Source organism: Sorghum bicolor, chromosome 5 (genome assembly GCF_000003195.3).
Source record: "Sorghum bicolor cultivar BTx623 chromosome 5, Sorghum_bicolor_NCBIv3, whole genome shotgun sequence".
NCBI lineage: Eukaryota > Viridiplantae > Streptophyta > Magnoliopsida > Poales > Poaceae > Sorghum > Sorghum bicolor.
Window position 1 is genome coordinate 5,550,457 of NC_012874.2, and position 19,233 is coordinate 5,569,689.

At 43.4% G+C, this 19,233-nt stretch overlaps 3 protein-coding genes across 3 annotated transcripts; 2 read left to right on the plus strand and 1 right to left on the minus strand.

The window, feature by feature from the left end:
• On the plus strand, positions 4,237-6,049 carry LOC8072740 (aldehyde oxidase GLOX). The gene has a single exon (XM_002449036.2). It carries the CDS (start codon positions 4,237-4,239, stop codon positions 5,911-5,913), a length of 1,677 nt encoding a protein of 558 aa, XP_002449081.1. The 3' UTR covers positions 5,914-6,049.
• On the plus strand, positions 9,262-14,369 carry LOC8072741 (long chain acyl-CoA synthetase 9, chloroplastic). Its single transcript, XM_002449037.2, has 12 exons — positions 9,262-9,449; positions 10,119-10,632; positions 11,022-11,102; positions 11,323-11,595; positions 11,794-11,925; positions 12,011-12,184; positions 12,277-12,506; positions 12,695-12,812; positions 13,081-13,212; positions 13,292-13,426; positions 13,502-13,708; positions 13,972-14,369. Exons 2-12 carry the CDS (start codon positions 10,186-10,188, stop codon positions 14,134-14,136), a joined length of 2,094 nt encoding a protein of 697 aa, XP_002449082.2. The 5' UTR covers positions 9,262-9,449; positions 10,119-10,185; the 3' UTR covers positions 14,137-14,369.
• Positions 14,651-16,928, minus strand: LOC8072742 (V-type proton ATPase 16 kDa proteolipid subunit). Its single transcript, XM_002450331.2, has 3 exons — positions 16,643-16,928; positions 16,018-16,303; positions 14,651-15,089 (listed from the first exon to the last, which is right to left on the minus strand). The coding sequence occupies exons 1-3, from the start codon at positions 16,719-16,721 to the stop codon at positions 14,957-14,959; spliced, it is 498 nt and encodes a 165-aa protein (XP_002450376.1). The 5' UTR covers positions 16,722-16,928; the 3' UTR covers positions 14,651-14,956.

A 19,233-nucleotide genomic window follows, 5' to 3' on the forward strand; every position in this document is an offset into this window, starting at 1 on the left:
CAGCACATCTAACTAATTAAACATTTTTTCTTAATTATTTTCCATCTAGGTCGGGCATGGGCCAGCCTGCCCGTCCGAACCCAGCACAAACCTTGGGCCAAACTCATCTCTCCAAGTCCCCATCCCCAGTCCCTTTTGTTCGGTCCTCAATTCTGTTTTCTCGCAGCCGGCGGCAGTGCTCTCTAGTCTCCATAGACATCCTCTTCGCATGGGCATGGGAGGAGCGGCGTTCCAGCCAAAATCCAGTCCAAACTCCACGGACCCTTTGTTTTTTTTTTTTTTTTTGTGACTCACGGGCCCTTTGTTCGTATCTTGCTTTCTTGTATGTCAGAAACCGCAGTGCCTACCACGACCATCGCCACAGTGAAGGTCACCGGGACATATACTCATGGCAGAGATTTAGACGGTTGAAAAATTAAGAAACAGGGCAGAAAAAGAATGCATGCTCCTGGCCGGGAGAGATACACACGGCTAACTGGAGTCCAGTCTCTAACCACTTATTATGATAGACGATGCTCCATGCATATGTCGTAAGATTTTATGTGATAGAAAATCTTGAAAAGTTTTTGACTTTTGGGGTGAACTAAATAAGGCCTCAGGCCTTGTTTCGGGTGTCACTAAACAAGGCCTAAGTAGTAATGTCTGTGAGCACGCCATCTGATCAAGAGCTGCGCCTGCCTACTGTCGACGGCCCAAGCACAGAGGAAGCAGACGTCTCCAATAGCCAGCTCAGGAAGGCCCAACCCGGGTCACACACAATGACCGAAAATATGTAGAGCTTGAATCTCTACAGATAAAGGTCTATTGTCTGATCTTGGTAAGGCCCAACCCGTTTTTGTTGTTGGTCCACAAGTGTCAAAAAAAGTTTGAAAGAGTATTAAGGTCTTGTTTAGTTCACCCCAAAAACCAAAAAGTTTTCAAGATTCCTCGTCACATCGAATCTTGCAGTACATGCATGAAGCACTAAATACAGACGAAAACAAAAACTAATTGAACAGTTTGTCAGTAATTCGCGAGACGAATCTTTTGATCCTAATTAGTCCATAATTAGACAATATTTATCACAAACAAACGAAAGTGCTACAGTGTCAAAATCCAAAAACTTTTCACAAAACAAGGCCTAAGATGTCTACAAAGAAAATGAAGTAAAATGACCTGCTTAGATGATGCTAAACACTGGTAAAGTTTAGCATCTTTTTCTTCTTTTCTTTTGCCAAGAAGAGAGAGCCTTTGTTATTACTCAATACTGGGTATACTACAGTCTTGAGTACTAATATGCTCCAAAATGAATATGAGACGTGGGGCATATGCCTAAGAAAATTTAACATGGTAGTTGTTGCAAGAACCAAACACATACCTAAGAAATTACGAGGCTACTAAGGGGCCTATTTGGCAGGGCTCTGGCTCCTCCAAAAAACAGCTCCAGCTCTAGCTCTAGTTTGTGGTAATTATTGTCCAACTATAGACTAACTAAACTCAAAAGATTCGTCTCATAAATTTCGATCAAACTGTGCAATTAGTCTTTATTTTTGTCTATATTCATGATTCAACGTGACAGGAATCTTGAAAAATTTTAGATTTTTAGGTGGAAGTAAACAAGGCCTAAGTCTAATACAAAATGCTAGTTGAAATATTGCACTATAAACTATAAAGATGTCCTAAACCATTTATATTAGTATAATATATTCTTTCTTACCATCAGTTTCTCAACTATCCAAGTGACCTACCTGTATGCATGTATCTACTCTACTCATGAAACTCCAAATGCTTGTCATCTTAAGGGCGTGACAGCAATGGGCATGCACGGCATGAGCCTGTGCTAACTCCAAACCAATAATAGTTCAAGTTCTTGGTGATCTATATTTCGAAAGATACTATGTACTATAATTTTTTTTCTCAAATTTAGACTAATCTTAAAGTTGTACCGGGGAGCACTAGCAATATGCATTTTGACCACTAGCAATTATCAGTTTAATTTGTACTATCGACAAACAAGCTTGCCAATACACCTAAATTAGCTTCATTTTCTTGCGTCAATATAAGTATGTAATAATACGGAGGCCGAAAATCAACCTAATAAGAAAAATGAAAATTCATACTAATGTGAAATCTGTAACAACAACTAAAGCTCACTCTACCTAACAGTGGCAGAGCTTAAACAACAACCTAAAAGGGGCCACTAATAATAATATATGCATGAACTAAATTAACCATGGATTATTGTGTGTATGTTTATTAATAATTAAGAATTTAGGCGCGGTCATGGCACAAGTTGGTGTTATCTATTCTTTGCTCCTGCTAAGACACGTTATTTTGTGAGAGTAACCATACACTATACAGTCGAGCATTGGCGGACTCAAGGGGGGGTTGGGGTGGCTGCAGCCCCCCTTTTGGGCTCAAAAAAATTTTAACAGATTTTCTTTTTAGCAAAAGACTCTATGTATTTGGTATTTTTCTATGTTTATTCTATGAATCTTTGCTTTTGAACACTTTGAATCAGTATTGAATTATCAATCTTAGCTATATATCTATTAATGTACTGGATTGAGCGAGCAAAAAAAAATTTAGCTATGTTATTTAGCTCCCCGCTTGGTCCATTTCTGGGTCCGCCACTGCAGTCAAGCATCTCCACTAGATTGAGAAAACCAAATTGTAGAAAACAGGAGAAGTGTTGTGCAGCATATTGAGAATTCATGCGCTTTCCATTCGTGTTAGTGACCACATTTATTGTCACTTTCTTCATCTCTACTCTCTTTTGTCATGTCCTTCTCTCCCTTCTCCCTCAAAAGCCATAACCACCTCGTCATACTTTGTCAAGCGAGTAGCCTTGTCCGGGCATAGCCATCACTAGCGATGGCCGAGTGGTGCGGCTCTCCCAAGTGGTCTCACTACATGGCAGTCGATAGTAGCGTAGTGTTGCTCCTGATCTCGCCCACGCATGGCTAGAGGCCACCACGACAAGCCCACATAATGGATAGCCTTGCTCGCCGTTGTGGAGGTTGGCGCTGCTTGCCCGCCAATGGTCTTCACCTAATCACCCTCCATGTGGCTCCTAGGCTTGGTCACCTATATATGTAGTGATTGATGTGGCGGAATGGCCGACCCATGCGCTCATCGCCTAGCTAGCATAGTGAAATCGCTAGCCCACGTGCTACACGAGTCCCCAATGGCGCCCTTTGTCACCACCTCCTTCTTAAGTCGTGGTGTCTCTAGCTGTTGCATTGACGTCGTGAACACCACTTTCGCCATGTCTCTAGCCGATACACACAAGTGCATGGCGGGAGGGTAAGGGAAGAGGGATTGGTTTGATATCCCTTTCTCTGGCGGATTAAGCGGGTGGCTTTCTCAATTAATATAAAATTAGAGTAAAGAGATTAGAAAGGGGTTTGGTGGAGTTTACTCTTCGCCTTCAAACTTTATTATCACTAGCTACAAAAAGGGGATCATTTTATTCTTAATCCGATTAACATGCTCTAACACATCTCTCATTTCTCATGTTGTAACCCTATGTATCACTGTGTTGTACTCAATCCCAGACAGCGATAGATGGTGTCATCCAGGTCCTTCAGAACCGTCAGCAAACTACCGGGTTATAGGGTTCAAGTGCGTAGTTGCTTTTAATCCTCGAGATACCGGCCATCATAATTGAGCTCTTATAAATTGGGTGGTTCTGTCACACGATGTTTCTGGAATTTGGTCCGAAACATCTTCAAAAATCACCTATTTTGGTGAGGGCTAAAACAGCATCGCACTTCGGACAAAATCTGAACTTTTAGCCTAGTCTAAAGTTCGAAGCAAGGATGCATGAAATTAAGCTAATTATTAGCTAAACATTAGTTTCCTGTAAAATTTCAAACTTGTCCTAATCATCAGTTTCCTCTTTATGCCGCCCTCTTGATCAAATTTTGTTTAAAATTCATCTAACTATTAGCTAAACATGAATATTTTCACTGGTCAACAGAATGAATCCAGGTCCAAAAATTGCAAGATTCACCTATATAATTCCGTTGAGTCCAAAAAGATTGTATATCATTTAAATCGCATACCCAGTTCCAAACATGAAATACGTATTCCCCATTTCCCCACTACGTACCTTCCCGGTACCAACCTTCCACCCAACACACACAGCGTCACAACAATCACAATGCGATGCAACACACTCTGCCCGCTTATCACATCGCAAGGATGCATGAAAAGGCTTAAAAGATCGCATGCATACGTGCATGCTCAGCAGCCATGCCCAAGCCAAGATCCTTGCTTCTCCACCTTCTCCTAACCTACACCTGCTGCTTTCCCAACGCCGGCGCCGATGACGATGCCCCGCCGTCGTCGTCGTCGTCGTTCCAGGGAGAATGGCAGCTCCTCCACGCGAGCATCGGCGTGTCGGCGATGCACATGCAGCTGCTCCCGGGTGACTTCGTCCTCATGTTCGACCGCACCGACACGGGTCCTTCCAACATCTCCCTCGCCGCGCAGGCGCCGTGCGCGGCCACCGCCGACGACGGCGGCGCCGCCGACTGCACGGCGCACTCGGTGCTCCTGGACCTCCGCTCCAACGTGCTCCACCCGTACCCGCTCGCCACCAACCCGTGGTGCTCCTCGGGTGCCCTGCTCCCCAACGGCACGCTCCTCCAGACCGGCGGCTTCTCCAGCGGCGACCGCGTCGCGCGGCTCTTCTCCCCGGCCACGGGCTGGGTCGAGCTCCCCTCGTTCCTCGCCGCGCGGCGGTGGTACGCCACCGACATGATCCTCCCCGACGGCCGCGTCCTCATCCTCGGCGGCCGCCGGCAGTTCAACCTCGAGTACTTCCCGCACGACGACGCGCCGCCGCTGACGCTCTTCCCGTTCCTGGACGAGACGACGGAGCCCGACGCCGAGAACAACCTGTACCCGTTCCTCCACCTCCTCCCCGACGGCACCGTCTTCGTCTTCGCCAACGACCGCGCCGTCGTCTTCGACCCCTACAACCGCGCCCCGCTCCGCCGCCTCCCGGCCGTCCCCGGCGGCGTGCCGAGGAACTACCCGTCGTCGGGCTCGTCCGTGCTCCTCCCCCTCCGCCCCGACGCGCCCGCGCACGCCGAGGTGCTGGTCTGCGGCGGCGCGCCGCGGGGCGCGTACCACCTCGCGCTGCGGAACGGCACGTTCGTCGCCGCCGACCGGACCTGCGCCCGCGTCGCGCCCACGGACCCGGACCCCGTCGTGTGGGCGATCGAGGAGATGCCGACGGCGAGGGTGATGGGCGACATGGTGCTGCTGCCCACGGGCGACGTGCTGATCGTGAACGGCGCCGCGGCGGGCACCGCCGGGTGGGAGCTGGGGCGGGAGCCGGTGACGCGTCCCGTGCTGTACAGGCCGGACGCGCCGCTGGGGGAGCGGTTCGACGAGGCGTCGCTGGCGGCGTCGGCGGTGGCGAGGATGTACCACTCGTCGGCGGCGCTGGACACGTACGGCCGCGTGCTGGTGGGCGGAAGCAACCCGCACGTCGGGTACGTGTTCGCCAACGTGACGTACCCGACGGAGCTGAGCCTGGAGGCGTTCCTGCCGCCGTACATGGACCGGCGGCACGACGGGGCGCGGCCGCGGCTGCTGTGGGCGCCGGCCGAGGTCGGGTACGGCGAGGCGACGGCCGTGAAGTTCGTGGTACCGGCGGGCGGGGGGGAGGTGCGGGTGGTGGCGGTGGCTCCGGCGTTCGCGACGCACTCGTTCGGGATGAACCAGCGGGCGGTGGAGCTCGCCGTGGGGAGCGTGGCGCAGCTGGAGGTCGGGGTTTACGAGGCCGTGGTCGCCGCGCCGCCGACGCCCGGGGTGGCGCCGCCCGGGTACTACATGTGGTTCGTGGTGCACGCCGGCGTGCCCAGCAGCAGCGCCGCGTGGGTGCGCATGCGGCCGCTCGGACCTGCACCTGCCCCCTGAAGTCAGTCCAGAGTTGCATTTTGAGTGGGTGTTTTGACTTTTGACTACCTATATACTACTGATAGTAGGATAGATTCAAGTTCAACTATACACATCAAAGTTTGCAATAGAATAAATTTCAATTTTTATACTGTCACAGTGGAGTGGATTCCCTCAAAGAGCAAAAGGTTTTATCTTTTTTTTCTTTATTTATATCATTTTTTGGCATATATTATAAAATATAATATAATATACTTTCTCCGTTCATAAAAGAATATAATTATGTGATTTGTGCCGATGAAACTAATTAAAATTTAACCAAGTTTATTATAAATAGTATTAGCATTTATGTCCCAAGTAAATTTATAGTATAAAAATATATCTATAATTAATCTAATGATACTTATATCTTTTATATAAATGTCATAAATTTTAAATTATTTGACTTCTAAAAAAGAGAATTGTATTTTTTTCTTGAATGAAGTAACTTGGCATAACAATTTGTAACTTTGCTTAACAATATGAGGTTTGCAATGGAGAAAAAAATTCCAAATTCTATATATACGACCAAATGCTTTATCATTTTTTTTTCTTTATCAATTTCTTCTGATCATATATAATTACAATATAACTTTGCTTGACCATTTTTATTTCTCCCACCCCTGCGCTCTACGGTGCTTGTTGAACCGCTCAGTGTCATCCCGTGCGAAAGATGCATGTTTATACTGGTGAACAGTGAGTTTTTATGAAAATCTCCCTGGCTACTTTGTGTGGGGGGTTTTACTATAGCTTTTTGCAGGCTTATGGCATCTTGTACGGAGTACATTACATCGTAAGATGTTTGTAAACTCCAATAAATAGAGCCTTAGCGACAGCAAGCTTGATACAAGAGTTGCGCACGAGATGGAGCATCACCTGTCACGATAGCATTCTAGCATAATGAAATGGACCGGGCGACTGGCGGCAAGATGGACGAGAAGGCCAGCGGTAGGGCGTGCATTGACATCACGAGTGAAATGGTGATTTAAACACCATCTTGCACCTGCTAAATTGTAGCTCTCTCATCCTAATTGGCGGCAAGGACTCAAACTCCTCCAGACTAACAGTTAGCACTAGTTATTAGTTAGGGCTAAAAGTTGATTCAAGTTAGCTGGAATTAGCTAACTACTTGGCTAACACCTAGTTAGAGGTTTAGCTAAAATATTAGCTCATCTTTAACCTCCTGTTTGAATGAGCTAAGATTAATTTCAGCTGATTTTAACTGTCCAACAATTAACACACTTGATACCTGAATAGACCTTAAATTCATGATTCGCCCCTTCTTCAAGAAACTGGCAATATATTTGTTTGGTCTAACTAGTTGTCTTATAAGTCCTACTATAAGGTGGAGCATTTAATTAAAGTGGGTTTGCGAATGGAAATGAGACTGCATAGAAATAGATGGTATGTGATAGGAGAATATAAGCTTTTATTTCTTTTAACATTTCCTTTGTTTAGTATGAGATGAATTTCATTATAATACGGAAATGAATAGCAATTACCAAATAACCACAATAACCTTCTTAAAGGAAGAAGCAACCAATCAAAAGTGGCACACTTCTTACTCATATATAACTCCTATTACTACACTTTGAGCATCTCCAAAGAGTGTCTAAAATTCAAAGCCAAAAGTTGATGTTGGGTGCTTGGAGGAAAACACCCTTCCAATACCCGCCTAAATCGCCACCTATTTATTTAAGGCGGGGGAGGGGGAGTACCTTTCCAATAGTCGCCTAAATAATCATCCTATTTTACCGCCTCTATTTTTGTTTTTTTGCATGTCATCTTAGTCTTGTCCTAATAAGTCAAATATTTGTATCTTTGGCCATCGATTTCAAAACTTTTTTATATAGGTTCATGATATAAGATTTATGTTTTGATATTCTCTATGAGAAATGCTTTCATAGTATACAATTCATACATTATGAAACTATAAGGATTTTTTTTGGAATGGATGGTCAAAGATAGTATTATTTATCTTAGGACAAAACTAATGTGACATGAAAAGAATAGAGAGAGAGTAGTTATTAATTGGAATTGGCTAGAGGTGACCGGTGAGGCCCATACGATGATATAGTAGGCTTTAGGCAAAAATAGGGTGTTCTTAGAGAAACTACTTTTTTCACCCAATATATTTTTGCAAACATAGTTTTTTTACTTTTTTTTTGGCACTCTTGGAATTTTTAGGTTTCAAAATGTGAGGAAAGAAGGCCTTATATGGCGAACCCTGATACCCATATCTGAAACCTCTTGCTTGTTTAGTTCCAAAAATTTTTGGGAGGACAACACTGTAGCGCTTTTGTTTTTATTTGACAAACATTATCCAATTATGGAGTAACTAGGCTTAAAAGATTTGTCTCACGATTTACAGGCAAATTATATAATTAGTTTTTATTTTCATCTATATTTAATGCTCCATGCATGTGCCGCAAGATTCAATGTGACAGGGAATCTTGAAAAGTTTTGATTTTTGGAGTGAACTAAACAAGTCCAATAGCCTAAACGGCTAAATCCAAACAGTGGACATGGTGCAATAAGTTAGGGGTGTTTGGTTGGCGTGTTAAAATTTAGCAGGCACTGTAGTATTTTTGTTTTATTTGATAATTAGTGTCCAATCATTGACTAATTAGGCTCAAAAGATTTGTTTTGCAAATTATTCTCTAGCTATGTTTTTAGTTTTGTAAATATTATATATTTAATACTTCTATTCAAATATTCGATGTGAAGGAAGTTAACAAAATCAGGAGAAATCAAACAGGGCCTTAGCTGAGCATTGCGCCATCGTTGTCAATCACTGGTGCACAACAAAGGTGGGAGCTTGATAGAGCTATGTGGGTGATTCTTATAAAAGTTTAAGGCTCCATTCGGTTACAAGAAAATCACCTAAAGCAATGCATGGTGAAAGACTCCACGGAGATAAAGACAAGTGTAAATATCTGCCCGGTGATTAAGGTGACAACTTTTTTTACTAACAATTCTCAAAAAGAAATACGCTAGTAGTCCAAGTTAGGAGTCTTATTATATATCGTGAAAGTTTTCCCATGGCATAACATATCTATGATTTCTTCCTAAACTACAAGGCATTCTGGCTTTGCGCTGGCCCTCATACATTTTATTATTACCGGATGCAAATAGCAATACATTATTTATTTATTTGACCAAACATTGGGCAAACAAGGCAGAAAAGCCTAGCAAAATTGGCCCAAAAATGGCCAGAGAACCAGATGGCGATGGCGATGGCGATGGCTCGGCAAGGGCCGCCGTGGATCCCAAGAGTGCCCACGCGCAAGGCCCAGCCAAGAACCCCGACGCCAGAAGCGAGACAGGACGAAGACCGTGATGCGAGAGCGACAAGAAACGGCCGGCCCGGCCGACCTCGGCGGCGCCGGCGTCTTGGGATTCTCCGCCCGACCGCGCGCCTTTATTTCCCTTCCCTCTCTCTCTCTCCTTCACTCTCCGCGCCGTCCTCTGGCTCCACTGCCCGCTTGCCGCCACCCTGCATTTCACGCCCGCAGCAGGTACGCGCGCGCTCTGGCTCTGCCTCTGGCTCTGTTCGTTTCCGTTTCGACTGAGCTTGGGATCCATAGCTCGGGTGTTGTCGTCGTACTTGCGCGCTGCGCCGCCGCCGACGTGCGATCTCTCTGCTCTGGTGTGCGAGTGCGAACCGTCTCGCTGCCCAGTTCTCTGCGTCTGCTAAACCTGTGGTTTGCGTTTAGACTATTCATTCAAGGGGCCATGCTAGCTAGGACAGTGTTACTTTCAGTTCACTGGAATTTCAGTCGTAGTTAGTCGCCACACGATTGGTAGGACTGGAGTGATTTCAGTGACTTGGGGGTAAATGGTGATCCAGAAAGTTCTTGCTTTGTTCACTCCGTACCAAAGGAAACATTCTCCTAGCAATCGCTGCTCTGTTACTTATGCTGGAGTTGTGGCCTTTTGAGAACTGAAGTTTCACTGTTTCAGATATCACTCTGAACTTATTACCAAACAATCCTTAGTGGAATTCTGTAACATGTTTTGTACAGGTAGTCACTCAGAATGTGTAGTTCTAGTTGTAATCAGTATAACAATAGAAAATGAACCATATAGCTGACGCTGCTATTTTTTGGCCCTTTTTTTTCCTAACTATTAACATTGGGAGAACTAAATTTTGTGGAAAACTTAACCCAATGAAATTATTTTTGCAGGTTTCTGACTCCAAGACCTCTGCCCAAAAAAGTGTTGCATATTGATACTCGATAAGGCAGAAGCAATATGAATCCCTATTTCTTGGGTTTCATTCTCCCTTTTGTGGCGTCTCTGCTGCTCACCAAGAGGAAGTCTGAGAAGAAGAGGGGTGTGCCAGTCAATGTGGGTGGAGAGCCTGGCTGCGCCATTCGTAACCACAGATTTGAGAGGCCTGTCGAGACGCGCTGGGAGGGGATTTCCACGCTTGCTGAGCTATTTGAGCAGTCATGCAAACAGTTTGCCTGCATGCCCCTGCTTGGTACCAGGAAGCTCATCGCAAGGGAAATGGTGGTGGCCGCCGACGGAAGATCCTTTGAGAAGCTCCATTTGGGAAATTATGAGTGGAAGAGCTATGCTGATGCGTTCAAAACTGTCTGCAACTTCGCTTCTGGTCTTCTGCGGATTGGGCACCTGAAAGATGAGCGTGTTGCTATTTTTGCTGATACACGGGCTGAGTGGCAGATTGCGTTGCAGGTACTTTCTCAACCCATCTGCAGATATTGGCAAATATAGATGCTATCGATATCTGAAGTGTAGTGTAGATAATGCAAATTCGTCCTCAGGTTTCTCCATCATCTCATTCACAATACAATTGATGTTAGCCTTCTTGATGAATGCACAGTGATAGTGATAGGGACATGAAGATTTAACAAGTTATTTGTACTGTTGCATGAAAACTGGTTTATTCTACGACATCGCCACGTAATGTGGAAATATGTTATGCTGTTTTGCGCTTTTGCTTATGTTTTTTTTTTCTGTGTTAAATGAATTTTGCCACCACAATTTACCTATGCTATTGAGTTAACATTTAGCTTGGCAAATCTATTGCTATATCAATGATCTTTTATCCCTCTCTTTGCTAGGCGTGCTTCAGGCAAAACATTGCAGTTGTCACAATCTATGCCTCTTTGGGGGAGGGAGCGCTATGTCACTCACTAAATGAGGTTGGATTACTTCATCCAATGTTGTCTATATATTGAAAATCATTGTTTGTAACCGTCCTCAGGCCCTTACAACTCTTCTTTTTTAGTTAACTGTGGCGTCTCTCTTTTATATGGTCACCATATACTGAAACATTATTCCTTAAGGATTTACAATGCCATACCTATTATATGTGGCACTGTTGTACTTTCATCTGATTTTATTCTTAGTTTTACTATTTAGACTGAGGTAACTACTGTTGTGTGCGGGCGGAAAGAACTTAAAAAGCTGATTGATATAAGTGGGCAACTTGACACTGTGAAACATGTCATCTACATTAATGAGGAAGGTGTCTCGGCTGAAGTATCCTTGGCTCAAAACTGTACTAGCTGGACCGTCATGTCATTTGAGGAGGTAGAGAGCATAGGATTGCAAAGACCTGTCGAAGAAAACTTGCCTCTCGCATCAGATACTGCAGTGATTATGTATACGAGCGGGAGCACAGGAATGCCTAAGGTTTGTTCAAATCCTAGTATTTCAACATTTTCATTTTGGTTTTGCAGCAGATCTGAAATAAACTCTCTTTATTTAGTAGTGTTCATGTTAGATCACCTCAGCATGTGTACACTTATCAATGGTTGTTTTTTCTGAGATAATCTACTCCGCAACTTCTTTCAGTTGAGGCAACATTCTTGTTTGTATAATTTTTCACAGGGAGTCATGATGAGCCACCGAAATGTTTTGGCTGTAGTTTCAGCTGTTATGACCATTGTGCCTGGTCTTGGCAAGAAGGATGTGTACCTGGCATATCTTCCCCTAGCACATATCCTTGAATTGGCAGCTGAGGTAAGCGTTGACATGCTTGTCAGTCACAATTCCATATTGTTGTTCTTTCTTACGCTCACTCACTCTATGTTACTGGAATGTTTAGGCAATCATAACTGGTGTTGGGGCTTCAATTGGATATGGGTCACCTTTGACCCTGACTGATACATCAAATAAAATAAAAAAAGGGACGCAGGGTGATGCTTCTGTACTGAAGCCAACACTAATGACTGCTGTACCTGCTATACTTGATCATGTTCGTGATGGTGTACGAAAAAATGTAATGTTCTTTATAATTAGTTCATGCATTGATTTTTGTGCTCTTTCATGTTCTCTCAACTGTTATATTTTTTCACGCTGAGATAAACTCAGGTAGATGCAAAAGGTGGGTTAGCGAAGAGATTATTTGATATTGCCTACAGCCGCCGTCTAGCTGCTGTTAATGGAAGCTGGTTGGGGGCATGGGGACTAGAGAAGCTCTTGTGGGATATGCTTGTGTTCCAAAAGGTTCGTGCAATCTTAGGAGGACGGATTCGCTTTATTCTTGCAGGTGGAGCACCTCTGTCAGGGGACACTCAGAGATTTATCAATATATGTCTTGGGTGAGATTCAAATCTTCTTTTTTCCAGTGACATTCTCAATTTGTGTTGTGACGCCAATGCCATCTGTTGCCCACTTTGTTTCACAAATTTGGCATCAAACATTCAAGTCAATGGCTTGCACATGAATATATGATTGTTTAATTATATTTAAAGCACAGAAATTGATTTGAAAATTTATGTTATTGCAGGGCTCCAATATCTCAAGGATATGGCCTGACTGAAACTTGTGCCGGTGGGACATTTTCAGAGTACGATGAAACATCTGTTGGCCGTGTTGGTCCCCCTCTGCCTTGTTCATACATTAAGGTATAGAACCAAAGTTGTTTTTTGTCTAGTTATATTTACTTCAGCTGAAATTGGTCTCCCATAGCAGTATAAGCATTTTTTCCATTCATGGTACAGTTGACAACAGGTCTTGTTGATTATCTGGTGAAGTCTTGAAGATTTTCTGTAGTTGCAAACGGTTTATTTTTAGCTATGCCAGTGCCATATTAATGTATTTGAGAAAAAGTGCCCTTGGCTCCAGATTCATTTTTTTTCCTAACTTAATTTTAATTATATTCACACATGATAGTTGGTAGACTGGGCTGAAGGTGGATACTTAACAACTGATTCACCAATGCCTCGTGGTGAAATAGTTATTGGAGGTCCAAGTGTAACTAAAGGCTACTTCAAAAATGAAGCAAAAACAAATGAGGTGTACAAGGTGTGTTTCCAACAATACCCAGTGCCCAGGAAAGTGTTTATTGTGGCAACTTTTCTTGAACACTATGCATCCTTTGAAGGTTGATGAAAGAGGCATGCGGTGGTTCTACTCTGGTGACATTGGGCGCTTGCACCCTGACGGGTGTCTTGAAATTATTGACCGTAAGAAGGACATAGTCAAGCTTCAACATGGTGAATATGTTTCTCTAGGAAAGGTAGGCAGGCTTCTTTGTTCTAACCAAACAAAACAAGTTGTTAATCAATTCTAACTAATAACAATGCAATCACAGGTGGAGGCTGCTTTGAGTGTGTGCTCATACGTTGACCAGATCATGATCCATGCTGACCCCTTCCACAACTACTGTGTCGCGCTTATTGTAGCTGCACAGAGTGAGTTGAAAAACTGGGCCTCAAAACAAGGAATGACATATAGTGATTTCTCAGATTTGTGCCAGAAGCAAGGGACAGTCAAAGAAGTCCTCCAATCTTTGGTGAAGGTTTGTGTTCTGGCTGCATCTCAGTTAATTCATTCCTGATACCTCCTTCAATATAATGCTTCAGTAATTGTTGCATTTGCTAGAAGATAAAACTATACCAATTGCTTTTTTGTTCCAAATTTTCTTTGAGAAATACAAAGGCAATATATATTATACCTCATAGCAGTACAACTTTGTAAATCAAATGTTACGGGCATCATAGGTACCGCATGGTGTGTTGTATGATAATTACCTGATTTTACTGATACGTGCTTGTTCTCCAGGCTGCTAAGCAAGCACGACTGGAGAAATTTGAGATCCCAGCCAAAATTAAGTTGATACCAGAGCCATGGACGCCGGAGTCAGGCCTCGTTACGGCTGCCCTAAAGCTCAAGAGGGAGGTCATCAAGAAGGCATACGAGATAGACCTTGCCCAGTTGTACAGCTAATGACGCTGCCGCTACAAGGTGTTCCTTGGTAGCAACTGGCAGCAACAGAAGTTGTTTTTGTAGTACTTCGTACTAGTATGTTTGAAAGCACCCCTTTTTTCTTTGAAGACAACAGTTGACTGTTAAGATGAGAGAATGGTAAATCAGTTGCCAAATAATGTGTAGAGTTCCCCCACGCGCCAGTGGGGAACTAGTTGTATGTATACCTTAAATGGAATTAAGGATTCCTTCCACTTTGGTTCCCATAACTTCTACGATGTCAAAGAAGTAATAATTTCAACAAATAACCATTGGCAGTTGTGATTAGATCAGCATGTAAATTCATGCAGTAACAGATCTGAGACACTGCTCAACAGAATTGCAAGGGGCAGGAATCTCTAGCAGCTTGATTTCAATATATTCAAGATTCTGTACTTCATACAACCTTTCAACCATTGGCTCAAAAAACATCAAACAAACCATCAGCTATCACGGTGGACATGCTCAAGTATAGATGACAATGAAAATCCAGGGATCCAGTAAAGGGGCAATGAAATATATATATATCACGTTATTATTTGGCTACAATTCCGTGTTCTTTATTCACCAAGGATAAAATTAAATCCACTTAGCCCAGGAGCATCCATCCAACCTTAACCCAAAAAATATAACCTCTGCTTGACACCACCAAAACCAACATGACTGGAAGTGTCACCTTCCTTCAGCTACAGATTGTTTCATTAATACATGGTAACAAAAATAAACTAGACAAGGGCATAGAGTTTCAATTCTCTCTGAATAGCATAATAAACAGTGCGGTAATCGCAGAATGGTAGTGCACTTAATCCGCCCGGGATTGACCAGCACGGGATGAAAGGATAATTCCAACGATGAGACCATAGAGAGCAAGCGCTTCTGCGAAAATGAGGATGAGGATCATGCCCACGAAAAGCTTCGGCTGTTGTGCATTTGCCCTGAAATCAGTGGCCAAGAAAACAAGTCAAATAAAATTCCAATTCCCAAATAAGCATGTACTGCCTCCATAATAAAGAAGAAATGACAGGTGAAAGTTACATAAGCTACTGACTGGAACTTATCAACCAAGTAGTGACAAAAAGAGCTCGTTAAGACATTCTAACATAATTCTAATTCTAACATAATAAAGAACCTAAACACATAATAATTGAATTTTCAAACGTCTCTACAAAATATCCAAAAAGATGTGGGTTATTGATCTCGTCTGGAGCTACAGAAAAAAAAGGAGCTTAGGTTGATCATAACAGCATTTAAGCATACATAAATAGGTATATATCAATTTGGATAGTCATCCAAGAGTATATTCGTGTTCATGGAACAGTAGAATTTAGGAGGGTCATACTTCAGTGAAAATGAAGTGCGATAACAAGACAGTTAACTCTAAAAGAAAAGTAATCTGCAGTGCTATCACCACACAACTATTATTTATAGGGAGCTTAAAGATACAGGGGAAACCACTATTTTCTCAATCGATGGAAAATGTTTCAGAAAGTGCAGAAACAAAACAGGAGTATGACACTCATTAAACTGATAGGAAATAGTTCCAAGTCAGAAAATAGGCATCAATTTTGACATTTCGTTTTTCAAATGTTTGAAGTCCTACGAAGAAGAAAATTATGTGCAGGACCATCTATTAGACTAATAATGAGCAAGGATTTGAATGCTAATAACTACATATACTACATCAATTTAGGTTCTTATGACTTATATACGGTGATAAGAGTAAAACCATGGAGGAATCACATTATTAATGCTTAACCTTGTAGCACTCATTAACACAATATCAACATTCTGGACATGTCATTTAATAGCAACAGGACATAGAGTAAATCTATGATGCCCACTACTACAGAAAGATCTTTTTACCTGACTCCAGCATCACCAACAATGCCGATGGCCATGCCAGCCGCAAGCCCAGCAAGGCCACAAGCAAGCCCGGACGACAGGTGGGCATATCCATCAAAGAGGTAGTATGGCTTGGCCTTGGGGTTGATCCCCGTGCTGATGATGACGGCGATGATGAGCCCGTAGATACCGAGCACACCAGCCATGACGACGGGCACGATGGACTTCATGACGAGCTCCGGCCGCATCACACCCATCGACGCCACGCCCACGCCGCTCTTCGCCGTCCCGTACGCCGCGCCCATGCCTGCGCCCGCCGGATCAATCCAATCAATCAAGCAAGCAAAAAACAACAGCGCCGTCAGCACCTGCCCCACCGAAAAAGCCCGTCGATCGATTTCTGGAATCCCACACCCGATCGAGACCAAATCGGGCAGATCCAGCACCGGGCGCGCCCGGAATCGCGCTGACCGGAGGCCGGAGCTCCGCCAGATCGAGCGGAGCCACGGTGCCCCAGCGATAGATCGGGCAATGGACGGTGCAAAATCCAAACTTTATTCGGGAAAAACTAGAGCTTTAGGTACGGAATCGATTTGGGTGAGCGGGTGGGAGGAGGAGGAGGGTGGGGGAAAGGGGAAGAACGAACATGAGAAGACGAGGGCGGCGGCGGCGCCGAGGAAGCCGAAGAAGGGGGCCGTCTCATCGCCGCTGAACACCGACGACATCTTGTTCGCCTCCGGCTTCCTGCTCCTCCTCCTCTCCTTGCCTCTGTGTGGTGGCTTGCTTTGCTCGGTCTCCGGTGTGCCGCGTCGCTGGGGCGAGGAGGGAGGGACGGAGGGAGGAAAGGGAAGGTGGGTTGGGCAGGCAAGCAGATGCGATCTCTCTCGAGCCGAGTTTGGTTTCTTTTTGTTGCGATGCGACTCCTTCCTCCTCCTCCCCGATCTGATCTGAAAGTCTCCAGACACGAGACCGGGGTAGGGCCCACCGTGGTTTTTTACCGGTTTGCCCCTGGGATCATAGCAGTGGCAGTCCACTCCAGCTACGCCACGATCTGATTTTCTGATCTGTAGACTGTAGTGTCCATCGATTTTCCGCGACGCCTCATGGTTTTTGCAAACGTATAAAAATATCTCACACCATCGCAAACCTCTACCATTTATTTTCAAAGTACTTAACAATTTTGGCTAAGTATGTTAAACAAGGTACGTGCATATATTTCCCTTTATTTTTTTGCACTTGCCCACTGAATTTTTAAGGGCTAAGTCTGATGAATCGTTTTTCTACAAACGATTTTTAGATACTTCAAGTGCTCTTGCTCCGTTGTAAATTATAAGGCACATGATGATGTTTATATATATATATATATATATATATATATATATATATATATATATATATATATATATATATATATATATATATATATATATATATATATATATATTGTTTTAAAGCCTCATAGGTAAGTTTTCAAAAGATAAAAGGCCAAGAAAGAAAACCAGAAATTTTTAGTGGCCAAGCAGGTTCTCAATCAAACACAATTATATCTCATCGATCTATTGCCGAGTCTTATACCCTACAATATTTCCTCCGTCTGAAAATAATAATTGTTATTGAGGTTCAAAATTTGTCTAAAAAATAGCATCCTATAAATATCTGGGACCTTGTCTCGTAACGCAGAACTAATCATGGGTGCATATAAGGAACTCCAGTAACTAGATTATTCTTGTTTTAGAGGCTATTTTAGAATTAGTATAGCAAAAGATAACCTTCAATAAATATGCTATCTAGTTTTATAAAATAAAATGTTGTATATCCCTTGATTTTAGGTAACTATATAAAGCCAATCATATGTACTAGTTATCTGAAGATGAGAAATAGCAAGACTGCTATAGAACTCTTTTTTTTATAATTTTTCTATTTTATAAAATAGCTAAACTATAAAATTTAGCTGCTAATTTTAGTTAAAATGTGAGAGTTCTTTAAAGTGTTATTGGATCGTATATTCAAGACAATTACTTGTAAAGACCAATCATAAGAGCATCTCCACGAGCATCCTAAACTTTTTTGAACCCTTGTGTTTTTAGGAAGATTGGGGAAAAAAACCATAGGCACCGCAGTAGGCTCACGAACAGCACAAATAAGTAGATCTACACAGTGAATATATAATATGGTATGCTTTAATATAAAATTTTTGTTGTAGTTTTAGATCTGTATTTTTCTATAACTAATTAGAATAATTCATAGCTATAGTTTGTATGGTCCAATTATGGTGAATTTTTATGTTGGGCTAATTATTATATGTTTAAATTATGGTAAAAATTTTATACTCATTAGATCATGTATAACTTAGTTATAGATTTATTAAAATTTAACAAGCATAAATCTAAATAAATCAATAACTAATTAATACATAATCCAATGAGTATGAAACTTTTACTACAACTCAAGCATACAATAATTAGCCCACTATATAAAGTTTATCACAATTGGACCATAGAAACTGTTGCTATAATTAGTCTAATTAATTACAGAAAAAGCATAAATCTAAAGCTGCATCAAAAAAATTGTACTAAAAAGCATAAATCTAAAGCTGCATCAAAAAATTTGTACTAAAACATACTATATTATATATTCAATGTGTAGATATACTTATCTAAAGTTCAACAAAATTAAGTTTTGTATCTTATAATTTTTATGTGATTTACTGTGATTTTTTAAAAAAATCAGCCGAAATAAATCTCTACAACTAAAAAGACCCGAAGGTCATCGTCTCCGGCGGTTATCGCCCCCCCCCCCCCTTCTCGTGGTTTCGCCCCCAGATCCAGGCGGTTTCCCCAGCGCTAGATGGATGGCACTGACGGGACTGTCAGGCAGCGGCTCTCCTTTCGGTCCTCCCAGATCCAGGCGGACAGAGTCGGGGAGGCAGCGGAAGCGGGAGCGGAATTGGGCGGTCGGATCCTGAGGGGCAGCAACTGAGTCTCGAGTGGACTGTGCTGGATGGAGAGAATCGTGGTGGGGAGGAGCGGGCGGAGCAAATCGGGGGCGACATCCGAGGAGAGAGCGAAGAGGGGAAGCGGCCTGCTGCCCTCTGCCTTCCTGTCAAGGTTTGGGCGCCCCGCCTCGGCGAGGCCAAGGAGAAGAGAGGGCCGGGGACGGCGGTTTGGCTTGGCGCCGCCGGCGGGGCGGGCGTGTGGGTGGAAGTGAAGCAGAAGCAACGGCGGCCCACAGTGGAGC

What these genes read in the sequence shown, in the direction of transcription:
- LOC8072741 (XM_002449037.2), top strand. Translation starts at nt 10,186, where the DNA reads ATGAATCCCTATTTCTTGGGTTTCATTCTCCCTTTTGTGGCGTCTCTG. An exon ending in TATGTCACTCACTAAATGAG is followed by an intron (nt 11,103 to 11,322) that starts GTTGGATTACTT and finishes TTTACTATTTAG; the next exon opens with ACTGAGGTAACTACTGTTGT. An exon ending in TTTATCAATATATGTCTTGG is followed by an intron (nt 12,507 to 12,694) that starts GTGAGATTCAAA and finishes ATGTTATTGCAG; the next exon opens with GGCTCCAATATCTCAAGGAT.
- LOC8072740 (XM_002449036.2), top strand. Translation starts at nt 4,237, where the DNA reads ATGCCCAAGCCAAGATCCTTGCTTCTCCACCTTCTCCTAACCTACACC.
- LOC8072742 (XM_002450331.2), bottom strand. Translation starts at nt 16,721, where the DNA reads ATGTCGTCGGTGTTCAGCGGCGATGAGACGGCCCCCTTCTTCGGCTTC. An exon ending in CGCCGCCCTCGTCTTCTCAT is followed by an intron (nt 16,304 to 16,642) that starts GTTCGTTCTTCC and finishes CGGCGGGCGCAG; the next exon opens with GCATGGGCGCGGCGTACGGG. An exon ending in GTTGGTGATGCTGGAGTCAG is followed by an intron (nt 15,090 to 16,017) that starts GTAAAAAGATCT and finishes CACTGATTTCAG; the next exon opens with GGCAAATGCACAACAGCCGA.